Source organism: Crinia signifera, chromosome 1, assembly GCF_055691185.1.
Source record: "Crinia signifera chromosome 1, ASM5569118v1, whole genome shotgun sequence".
Lineage (NCBI taxonomy): Eukaryota > Metazoa > Chordata > Amphibia > Anura > Myobatrachidae > Crinia > Crinia signifera.
The window spans coordinates 98582111-98594934 of record NC_139217.1 but is presented as its reverse complement, the minus strand read 5'-3'; the positions used below and the strand labels follow the sequence as shown (position 1 = coordinate 98594934).

The following is a 12824-nucleotide window of genomic DNA, read 5'->3' as shown; positions in this document are numbered from 1 at the left end:
ATTGTACAATACTTGGGGCAGGTACATAGATACATTAGGCCAGCCTATTCTACGCCAAATTTTTTGTATCTTTGATAACACTGAATGGGCTTTGCACAGAACTCTACTTGCGTCGAAGAAGTGATACTCATTGTAAGTATACTATGTACTCACACCAACCTTGACACTTGTTTGGGACTTATTGCTTCCCCCCCATGCCGTCCTTTTTCTTCCTGTATCTTCCCTATGTGTTACTCCCACTGTATCCCTTGTTTATTCTCTTCTATCCCCATGTAACATAGGGGTAGATTTATTATAGCGGCGCTAAATGCGCCACTATAACACTTCTGCTTCGCCTCATTAGCGAGGCGAAGCGAAGCAGGAGGGGAGACCGACAAGATGTATTAACATCTTGTCCTCCGAAGCGGGGGAGAGCTAACTCCCCCCTCCTGGAGACAGCGCATCAATTAACACTGATGCACAGTCTCCTTCCCCCCAGCCGGCTCCCTACGCATGCGCGGGATCTCACTACTCACGCAAGATCCTCAGAGCCAGCAGCAGGGACAGCGCTGTCCCTGCTGTGGGCATAGGGCATCATCGCCTGCAGCTGTCGATAGCTGCAGGGGGCGGAACAGTCAGCGATGCTGACCGTTCATAAATTAGGCAGGCACCTCACATTAGACACCCGCTCAGCAGGTGTCATAGATCAGGGGAAGCACTATCCCCTGCTTTAACGCAGGGGTATAGCGCATATTCCCCTGATTGCCAGGTCATAAATCCACCCCATAATGTGCAATGTTTACTATTTGAATGTCTTCGTATTGGATAATATGTCTCATTACTCACCCAATCTGGTTCCTTATTGCTTATACGATGCTTTTATTGTAAATGCATTTCTCCATTGGTTTAATCTTTAATAAACAGATTATAAAAAAAAATAAAGTACATTTACTACAGCTTCTAAAAATGAAAAGAGGTGATGTTGCTAATAGCAACCAATCACATTCTATCATTTTCTTTGATGGGCAACATCACCTATTTTCATTCTTGGGGGTAAATTTACTAAAGCTTCTACAGTACATTCATCCAATATGAAAAGGCATTGGTACCTAGAAATAACGTTTAACATTTGAGTTGTTTCATATATCAGGTCACCTTGTTTCCACCAAATAATTTAGGCAGTGAACTCTAAAATACTGAATGATGGAAAGGAACTAGTTTTTTTTCCCTCCAATAATAATAGCTTAATATCAATATCCAATTGTAATGAAGTATTTGAAACCTCACCATACATGGTTTGAAATGTAACCATATACGCATTAAACTTAGGTGGGTATTTAATCACTGCCGACCATCTCAAAACAGGGGAAAGATGGGGGCCGGGCCCTATTCAATGCTGTCTTCCTCGACAGCATTGTACAGGGGAGCTCAGCAGAATGAGCCCGACTTCAAAAGCTGTCGGGCTCATTCTGCCGAGAAGTGACGAGCTTTCAGCTGCAGCTCGCCTCTTCCAGGCCGCAGCTCGAGGCCATGCCCCCTTCCCGCTGCAGGCAGGACATTGAATCCCACCTGCAAATTCTCGGTCAAACTGACCTAGAACGGGACAGGGTCACGGCTGTCAAGCAAGCTCGACGGCCGTGACCCCAGATTAAATAACCCCCTAAAAAATATTAATTTACGATGAATGCGAGGTCTGGGGGGAGAAATAAGGTGTGACCCTAAAGCCTTTTACAATATTTAGATCAGAAGGTGGATGTGCCCGTTAAATGTTCTAATCACATTTTATACTACTGGCAATCTATGATTTCCTCCAGTGGCTGAGAAAGTCCAGGCTTGAAAACGGTGTAGTGAAACTGAGAGAAACCTGGAACCTTACTGCAGGCAGCACCTACAAAGATATAGAATACAACGTGTTAATATGTATAGTTGAAGGAACATCATATCCTTATTAAGCAGGTGGAGAAATGTAGTTACTAAAATATTTTTCAGTTCTAAAACAAATGCCCTGTTGAGCTTTACAATGACCTTACACCATGTAGCACATTTAATACCATTAAAAGGCAACTCAGAAACTAGTCATGTAACTTAAAAAACCCCTGCAGCATCTTAATGATTAAAGAGTAACGAGCTTCTCCAGGTCTGATCTCACATACACAAATCTATGGGAAGAAAAGATCAAAGTATGAAGTAAGCAGTGTAAGATAATAAGTCTTATTGATTGGTAAATTGTACTCACTGCTAAACTAAACCAGACTAATGAGATATCCGGCACAATGAAGGATCCCTGATTGCTTTGAAGTCTGAGATCTTTCTATATATTTATGCAAAACAAAGCTAGGTTTAAACGCCATGTTCCATCATTATGCATCATTACAGTGAGCAATTTGTAATAGGGATTTCTGAAGATTTGCTAAGGGACCTTGTTAAATATAACTGCTGCAGAATGGGACTTGTAACCAACTTAAATCTCCGTCTTGTCTGTTCTATGTTCTGGTCATGCAATTAAAAAAAAAAAGGAATTGACCCTAAATATGATATTTAAATTTTTTATTTGATGTTTTTTTTTCTTTGTGGAGTAGCAAATATCATTGCAATTAATTACTAAAGTAGAAGTAAACTGCTAAACGGAGAATGTGGTAGTGGTCTCAGGTTATGGCATGTTTACCCTCATGCCCACCATGTTCTAAGAAACTTTCCGTTGCATGGAAGTCTAGGGGGTTTATTTACTAAGAAGCAACTTGTAAAACCCACCACTTCCCAGTGTATTTTAGACCGAAATATAAAAGCACAACACTTTTTAACAGCCAAATCCCCTGTGTATATAAACCTTCTTCTTTGAGTGATCATGACAGTGTCACAGGATAGTGAAATTAAATGCCTGACGAATTATAGAATAAAGTAGACAGAGAAAATATTATTGTAAATGAGTCATAATAGCAATTTAGGAATAAAATTGTACTGATGATAGTTTTCTTAATGAATTGATAGATCTTGGGATGAAAGCATGCCCTAAATACATACAGGTTCAGTATCCCTTGTCCAAATATCCGTTATTCAAATTATTCCGAATACCACACGTTCCAGAAGGTGGGGGGAAAAAAAAATCTTGCCAAATAGCACTACTGGAGACATCTGTAACAGCACTACTGAGGACATGATATTTAACTGGCACTACTGAAGACATCTGTAACAGCACTACTGAGGACATGATATGTAACTGGCACTATATATGTTCAAGAAAATGATTGCGTGGCATTCAAATTCAGTGCCTGAGACTGAAACTTTGTTTCATGTTTTGAAACCTTGCTTTATGAACAAATAAAATATATTTGTGTGCATTTCATGTGGTTGATGTGTTTCTACAACATAAACGCAAGATACTTCAAAATACATCACTGAAATATAAAAATATTCTGAAATACGGAATAATCAGTTATCCAAAAAACTTCTGGTACCGAGCATTTCGGATAAGGGATACTCAACCTGTATTATATTTCCCTCACCACACACAGAACACACTTGCATTCTGCAATGCAGGCCTAGCAGTCTCCACCACTTTGTGTGGTAATTCACTTCACTATAGAAAAAAAAAGCAGCATGTTTTAAAGTCATATGTCTTGTATAATATGTTAAAGCTGTATAGAAATGGTTTGAAGTGACCAGGTCATTTAACACAGTATCTTGGCTAAAACATACACAAGGTATACAATTCCTCAGTGAGTTCACTAATCATACTTGAATTACTATGTTATTTTAGATAATAAGAAAAGGCCTTTCTACTCAGTGAATGTTAGGAGTAGTGCTTGGGAATTTGCCATGTCTGCCACTTTACATGGTTGTCTGGCCTACATCAATATATGACATTTTCATATAACTTCCAGCACTCTCAATTTTTCCTGCAAGCCTGGCCTGCCAGCACTGGCATAAAGGGGCACATGTACTAAGCCTTGGAGATGTGCTATAGTGGAGAGAGACTCTGGGGCTGATGTACTCAAGATTTGAAGAGTGATTAAATTGAGAGCAAGAACTACCATCCAATATGCACAGACCTGTCATTTTTTCAAACACACCCTGTAACATGGCAGTTAGGGGCTAATTGGCTGACACTCTAAACTCTCTCCATGGCTTAGTACATCTCCGCCTACACAATATATTTCTCCGAGCATTAGAATACATATCAATGTACAGCATTATACTCCCACTCATAAGCTTTACAGAACACTCACAGAATGAGATTTAAAAAAACACTTATGTGTATGTTTGTTTTATTGTACTGTCATTCATACGGGTCAGTATTTTGTGTAGAATAAATAAATGTGCTAAAACGATCTGTCCCCTAGCACATGTTTTATATCGGTGTGATTTTATGTAAAGTAAGTTTCTCTGAGAATTTAGGGTTATTTTTCTCATGCGTATATGTAAAGTTACCATAGGATCCGGTCTTGTTTGCACAGATGATAGCCCCAAAAAAGACTGGAACGTGTTTCTGGATCCTAGCAATAGCTTTCTGACATGCAGTGCTGGGGTCGGCTCCCATCCTCATGTTCTCCACAGCCTGGTAACTACAACAGTACAATTATTAGTCTCACTCCCAAGGCAGCACCTGAGTTTGTAACTGCAAAGCAGCAAGTTGCTACTATACCCAAGTGTGGCTTACATTGCATCATCTTCCTCAAGACCCATACGCACTGGGCGACTGAGCTGAAAGCTCAGTTTAGTCGTCTGAGCTGCTTTAAGCTCGAATGCCGCCCTGTGTATACGGGGCAGCAGTGAGCGCTGATGCGCACTTCCTCATCATGGCTGACCCGGTCGTTCATCTGCTGGTATTGCCAGCAGATGAGTAACGTGGTGGACGGCTTTCCATGGTGTCCTGCTATGGAAAGCCATCCAACCCCGGGAAAATTGCTAATACCAGCGAAAAACGAGTTTCCAGAACATCCAACAGGTGCACAGGAAGGGTTTACCAATGGTCACATTTTTGATAGCACAATGGTGATGCATTGTAAATGGCAGGTAGACATTTGCCACATAACTCCGAAATGAAGCAACAAATTACAACATTTTTCTTTAAATCCATGGATTAAGACCTTTAATTTGGTAGCTGATTACCCTGCTCAAACAACGGCATCATACAAATATGTCACTCATTGGGGTGTATTGAATGCAGTCGGAAAGGGGTTTTTATGACGAGGATAGCTTGTTTTCAGCGAGGATCCCGTATACAAGCCATCCTCGCCGTTTAACCCCCTCGCCAGCCGCTCACTCTATTCCATGTTCCTGGGGAATCCTCAATTCCCCCATACGGGGAGGTTCGCCACTAATGCAGCAATTGCAGGGGGTCAGTGCAGTGTCAAATGAATATGAGGGGCAGGCTATAATGGTGAGCAATAGGCAGTAATCAGCAATGAATATGCCCCATTGTCCTTCTGCTATTAATATATAGAAATGCAAATAAGATGCACACTTTGATTCTGTTTGGCCGTGACTAAAGCCACAGTCAATGAAGGCATGCCTATATTTAATTAATACAGGTGCTATTTTTAGTTTACTAGTACCAAATGTATGGTTTAATGGTAAAAAAAATTATCATATTGGTCCCTAGGCAAATGTAGACTAGTCCTCAGAGCATTCTCTTGGAAAGAATTGTAATCTTAACGACTTTAAAATCAACCTGCTGGAATCCTAACATTTTGAATTTACCTAGGCAAGAATCGCATCATGGTATCACCGTCACCGGTGGCTGCTGCTCCTCCCACTGAGCTGTCTGCATAGGATCCAGATCCAATTATTGGCGAGTCTCCCACACGTCTAAAATGAAATATTATAATTGTTATTAAGCATTAAATAGTTACCCATACATTTCTTCTTGAAATAATGAATGCCTATCGCTTTGCTTTAGATGAGAAATGATATGCTTTATATTAAAGAAAGGTTTTAATCCCTTTCTCTGATATGGTCCTGGTAACACAGCTCAACATTGGGATGTAGGAGGGTCCGTAGGAGCCAGGCACCTATCCTCAAGCTTTTGGAGGGTAGGCTCCTCCCTTCTTCATCCCAGACTCTTCAGTTCAATCTTACAAAGCCACTGGAATACATTAACTCAGTACAAACGCCTGCACATATTATATGCACAATTTCAAAAATAACTTTTCAACCATTTATAACATGAAACATCATGAACACTGGCATACATACTGAGCGTAAGGGAGGGATCGCTGTGTCACCAGGACCATATCAGAGAAAGGGATTCGAACAGCAAGTTCTTACAAAAATCCCTTTTTCTCTTTCAATGGTCCTGGTGACACAGCTCAACATTGGGACATTCCAGAGCCGGTCCTTTGGGTGGGTACGCTCAGGTCTGCAGCTCTCATCACTGCTCGCCCGAATGATGCGTCCTCCGACGCAAACTCATGGAACCTATAAAATTTGGCAAAAGTGTGAACAGATGACCAAGTGGCGGCCCTGCAAACTTGCTCAGCCGTGGCCCCATGTCGAACCGCCCAAGAGGTGGCGACCGACCTGGTGGTATGCGCATTAATCCTGGCTGGCACAGGCCTACCAACCTTAGTATATGCAAAGGCAATGACGGACCGCAACCACCTAGCAATGGTCTGCTTAGAAGCAGGCCAACCAATCTTGTGCACATCATACAAGACCAGCAAAGTGTCAGTCTTCCTGACACCCTTCATCCTGTCCACATAAATGCGCAAGGCGCGCACATTGTCCAAATTTCTCAATTTGTCCCTTTTCCTTGAACCCTCTGGGGGTTGGAACACAGGCACAACTATCTCCTGATTCAGATGAAAAGCAGAGACTACTTTTGGCAAAAATTGGGGTACTGTTCGAAGAACAGCCCTGTCATCATGAAATATCAGGAAAGGAGACTTGCATGACAATGCTCCCAACTCCGATACTCTCTTTGCTGACGCAACTGCCAACAAAAATACAAGTTTCCATGTAAGGACCTCAATGGCTCAAAAGGCGCCTTTTGAAGAAACTCCAGAACCAGCGATAAATCCCATGGAGCCACTGGTTGCTTGTAGGGAGGTTTCAATCGAGGAACCCCTTGCAGGACAGTTTGCACCTCCGGTAACAATGCTATCCTTTTCTGGAAATAAACCGACAAGGCCGATATCTGTACTTTGAGTGACTGAAGGCTTAACCCAGACGAGAAACCATCCTGCAAAAAAAAACTCCAGCAATTTTGACAGTCGAAATCGCGATGTATGCGACTTCTGCCATTCACACCACCTAATATAGGTCTTCCAGACCCTATAATAGTTAGCTGAAGACACTGACTTCCTAGCTTTCACCATGGAGTTAACCACAGCCTCCGAGAAACCCTTGTTCTTCAAGATGGTGGTTTCAATAGCCAAATTTAGCCGAGCTGACTCCATGTGTAAGAACGGCCCTTGGCTTAACAGATCTGACCTCAGAGGAAGACGCCACGAGTCCACAGACAATCTCTGAAGCCTCGAGTACCAGGACCTCCATGGCCAATCTGGGGCCACTAGAATCACTGGAATTCCTTGGGACTGGACTCTTTTCAATACTCTCACCAGCATTGGAAACGGCGGGAAGGCGTAAAGCAGATTCCCCTCCCAGGGAATAATCATTGCATCCACTGTTTAGGCCCGTGGATCTCTCGTCCTGGCATAGAACCTGGGCACCTGATGATTGAACCTTGATGCCATCAGGTCCACATCCGGAGTTCCACACTTCAGTGTAATCTGATGAAATACCTGTGGGTTCAGGCCCTTCTAGCAGTTCCTCCCTGCTCAGGAAATCGGCCTCGATATTCTCCACCGATGGGATGAATATCGCTGACAATGCTGGAACATTCTGTTCCGCCCACAAGAAGATCCGGGAAACCTCCCACATGGCCAGCTTGCTGCGTGTGCCTCCCTGATGATTCAAGTACGCCACAGCCGTGGCGTTGTCGGTCTGAATCCTCAACGGAAGACCCTGCAATCTTTCTCCTGCCAGAGATATTACCTTCCACACAGCTCGCAGTTCCAGGATATTGATCGGCAAAGCAGACTCCTCCAAGGTCCATTAGCCCTGAAGGCGCAGGTCCAGAACCACTGCCCCCCAGCCCCTGAGACTGGCGTCGGTAGTGACTACCAGCCAGTCCCAGGACTGCAGGGACCGACCCCACTAAAGGGAATCCACCTCCATCCACCATTGCAGGGAAGACCGTGTCTCCGGAGACAACACAATGTGCTCTGACTTCATGGACTGAGTATTTCCTGACCAAGACGTCAGGATGTCCCACTGAAACACTCGAGAGTGGAACCTGGCAAACTGTAGCATCTCGAAAGTCGCCACCATTTTCCCCAGCAGTTTGAGACACCTCCAAACCGATGGACTCTGAGGCCCCAGGATCTCCAGAGCCAAGGTGGCTATGTCCCTGGCCTTTGTCTCTGGCAGAAATACCCGATGTAGATGGGTATCCAGGACAACCCCCAGGAACTGGATTCTCTGTGACGGCACAAGCTGAGACTTTTGTAAGTTTAAATTAGAAAAAAGAAAAAAGATAACTCTCTTTTTAGGGGCACTGACTTTAGCTGTAATATTAATTTACAATTTATAACATATAAGTGGAAGAAGGCAATACAAAATGCGACAAAAATCTCACCTAGAGACTGATGGATACGGAAAGATGATGATGAAGAGTTGAATTAGGAGGGGGAAAGAGTGGAGAGGAGGTGAAGGAGATAAACAGTTCACACTGGTGAACAAGCCTGCATACTGTGGCGAAACGTACGTCCAGTTAGGTGGTATGGAGACCACTGAAGGGACCCGCTGATGCACCTTACACATTTGAGCGAGGATTTGGAGGATAAGTAGCACTCTTGATATTCTTTTGTCAGATTTGTCCAAACAATTGTGTTTGTGGATTTCCCCAGCAATATAAAGGGGTTTTTTCCTTGTCAAATAATTCAATAGCTACTATCCGTTTACAGAGCATAGATGAATACTAAGTACAATATATCATAAAAGTACAGGATTGATACGTATTCTCATATGCTGCTATCCCTTTCCTCTTTATTTAAGGCACTCTCATTGCGCTTTAGCCAAGAGTGACCTCCTGCACTGGATTACCAACAGGGGTGATCCAGGAGCTGGAGCGCAACAGCAGATCCCAGTTGTCTTTTTTCCATTTTGCTCCCACATTGGCAGCCCCTTATTCTGTACCTCACTGGACTCCGTTCACTGCCCTTGAGGCACACGGACGAGTGAGAGGCAGTTGGGACACCAAGGGGTACAAACTGATTTTCTTATCACTATGTGCTCATGTGTAGAAATTATATGAGTGCATGATATTATTGAAGCTTACTAGCCAATTTCATTGATAAATATTTGGGTCTCCTGTTAGTGGTCGACACCACCTGAACATAAATATTTTCGCCAGATTTTATAATTATTATTATTTTTTATGAGTTTTTTCACTGTATATATCACTCATTAAATTCAGCTCATTCTACTGATGACCCAAGTGATTTTGTGGAGGATCACAAGTGGTGTTCATCACACTATATAAGCTGATACACTTCATAATTTAATCACTTAAGCATTAAAAAATCGAAAAAAATCGGTGCAACAATATCTTTTCTATGTGTAGCTGTGCACACTGTTTGTGTTCAGCTGCAATTTTCATGATTTATTTGTTTTCACTATTACTCTCAAGTGGCGAGGTGAGAGTATGAGAATCAAAGCATGTATGCAAGAATAATACTACTCTTAAAGAGACAGTAACCTTTACTAATTATTGGGTTGTATACAATTGAAGTGTAATCCACATCCCTCAGTGTATACTAGAGGGTACACTTAGTTCTTAAAGGGACTACTATTAAGACAAAAAAACTTTTGAGACACATGCTTAATATATGAATTACCATCTTTATTTCACATCGATTACTAACTCACTCTCCAAACAACAAATATCCACTTGAATTGTGTTTATCCTGCCTATTCCTGTTTATCTCCTTCACCTCCTCTCCACTCTTTCCCCCTCCTAATTCAACTCTTCATCATCATCTTTCCGTATCCATCAGTCTCTAGGTGAGATTTTTGTCGCATTTTGTATTGCCTTCTTCCACTAATATGTTATAAATTGTAAATTAATATTACAGCTAAAGTCAGTGCCCCTAAAAAGAGAGTTATCTTTTTTTTCTTTTTTCTAATTTATGGTTACCCATAACTCTAGGGAGCACCACCAACAAGTTTATATACAATATCTATATTTTCATTTTGGAAATAGTTGGTTAAAAATGTGATCCTATATTATAGTCAGTGCAAGCCATTCCTTTTTCTTTGACTTTTGTAAGTTTAAAAGCCAACCGTGAGTCTGCAAAAAACTGATGGCTTCTGCCAAGTGACTCTGCAACCTCTCCGCCGACTGCTTTGAACAGCAGGTCGTCCAAATACGGAATCACCGTGATTCCCTTCAGGCGGAGAGCAGCCGTCATTACAGACATAATTTTGGTGAATACCCTTGGCGCTGTGGCCAGACCAAAGGGCAACGCCTGGAATTGCAAATGCAGGTCTCCTATCGCAAACTTCAAGAGAGCCTGATGTTCCGGGTGGATAGGAACGTGAAGATATGCGTCCTGGACATCCATGGACGCAAAAAATTCTCCCTGGTCCAGGCTTAGCAGCACAGACCGTAAAGATTCCATCTTGAAATGGTCTACCCACAGATGGAGATTCAAAAACTTTAGATTTAAGATGGGTCTGAAAGACCCGTCTGGCTTGGGCACCAAAAACTGAGTGGAATAAAAACCTTTTTTCCACTCCGCTCGAGGGACCGGGATCACCACACCTTTCTCTAAGAGAGATTGAGCCGCCCCCAGAAGAGCAGCACGGAGCAGAGACTCCTTTGGCAGTGGTGTAGGAATGAATCTTCTCGGAGGAAGACCTTTGAAGGGAATCCTGTAACCCTGGGATATATCATGTCCAACACCCAAGGATCCCGGCTCAACAATGCCCAAGTGTCCCTGAACCATCTCAGACGCCCCCCCCCCCCCACCTTGACCACCGTTGGGATATTTCCCAGGTAGTCATGCTGAGGGCTTTGGTGCTCGGTTTCTTATGAAAGGAACCGAACTTTGACTTTGGGGCCTTGATCCTGGAGGACTGAAACTTTCCCCTAAAGGACTGTCCTCGAAAGGATGCACCCCCTCTAGGGGAGGGCCGAAAGGACGGCCTAAAAGTAGAAAACCTTGAGGCCTGTTTAGCTGCAGGAGCCGGCAGGAAAGTACTTTTGCCTCCTGTGGCCTGCATAGTAATCTCTTCCAGCTCTGAACCAAACAACAGCTTTCCTTGAAAAGCTAAAGCCTCTAAGGCCTTTTTAGATTCATTAACCGCCTCCCAGGCTTTAAGCCAAAGCACTCTCCTGGCATTGACGGACACTGTGGAAACTCTGGAAGCCATTTTGAGAGCTTCCTCCTCAGACTCAAGCACATACTCCGCAGCTGCTTTAAGCTTCTCAGCAAGCAGTAACACACCTGGATCAGCATGCAAAATTGTACACAGGTCATTGGCCCACACAATCATGGCCTTAGAGACCCAGGCTGATGCTATAAGAGGGTGTAAAGTGTAGCCCACCCCTTCAAATATTGCCTTGAGGTTACCTTCCAGCTTCTTGTCTATGGGGTCCTTAAAGGCTGCCCCCCCTGGACAGGTAGCACGTGGCTTTAGAAAACCGTGCCACAGAAGTGTCTACCACCGGAACTTTTTCCCAGAGGTCTGCATGAGCCTCAGGCATGGGGTATAAACTTAAAAATCTCTTAGGCATCTGCAGCCTTTTATCGGGCATTTTCCAAGCCCCTTCCAATAAATCCTGTAAACCTTCATCCGCAGGGAAGGTAACAGTTTCCTTACGCTGCCGTTTAAATACACCTTTTGCAGGAGTTTTATCCTCCACAGACAAATTCAAAGCCTGTTTAACAGCAGTAATCAAATCCTCCACCCCTGAGGCCGAGGAATCCTCAGAGTCATTACCCTGATCCCAGGGGATGTCTGTGTTCTCTCCCTCCTCTTCAGCAACAAGCAATGGCACTGAATAAGACCTTTTAGGGGTCCCCACAGTATCACCATCAAATTTGTCTAACAAATCATTAAACCTGCTGATCCCCTTAGCAGTATCCTGCATGACCTGTAAGAAACCAGGATCTGCTTGGGTCAGAGGCAAGGAGCCAGAGGACTGCTGAGATGATGACAGGTCTAGGGGAAGCTACCAACACATCACTCTGCCTGGAAAGAAAAGGTTTAACACCTAAACGTTGTCTGCGCCTCCACCTTTACATGTATAAATAAAAGAGAGTTATACAACCCTTTTCTTCACAGCTGCGCTGTGGAAGGTACCTCCAGTACAACAATCACAATGGTGTTCTCATCAGATGGATACCATATTCATATGAAAATAAAACAGAGAGTGGATCATAGCGTAACACAATTTAATACAATACAATAAAATCCAGTATGATGCTTCAAGCTCCCTCCTGGGATAGCACAACTTAAAGCTCAATTACCAGAATAAAATGAGAACCTTAATGAAAAGAGTTCTCAAACAAGCATAAAATAACAGCCTTGGAATCAAAATACATCCTGAGGTAGGTGAAAAGTCTGCAATTACCCAAAAGTGTGGAGAACTAGATGGAATCAGTTCTCAACAAAGCTTTTCAGGAAAAGAACAGCTTGGTGTTCAAGTTACCAGTCCTGGACCGCTGCAGCAGGTTCCTGGCTGATGTCTTCCTCCCCAGAAGGTATGGAGCTCCTCTTGTGGCTGTAGTATCGCTGCCAACGCGTTTCAACCACTACTGTGGTCTTTTTCAAGGCTG

At 43.2% G+C, this 12824-nt stretch overlaps 1 protein-coding gene across 1 annotated transcript in view; it reads right to left on the bottom strand.

Moving 5' to 3' along the window:
• Nucleotides 1-829: 829 nt before the first annotated feature.
• AGA (aspartylglucosaminidase) overlaps nt 830-12824 on the bottom strand; it is a 43187-nt gene continuing 31192 nt past the window's right edge. The window contains exons 7-9 of the mRNA XM_083170771.1: nt 5680-5787; nt 4408-4541; nt 830-1867 (exon numbers count right to left, since the gene is read on the bottom strand). Of these exons, the coding sequence (XP_083026897.1) occupies nt 1767-1867; nt 4408-4541; nt 5680-5787 (343 nt within the window). The 3' untranslated portion in view covers nt 830-1766. The remainder of the gene's footprint in view (nt 1868-4407; nt 4542-5679; nt 5788-12824) is intronic.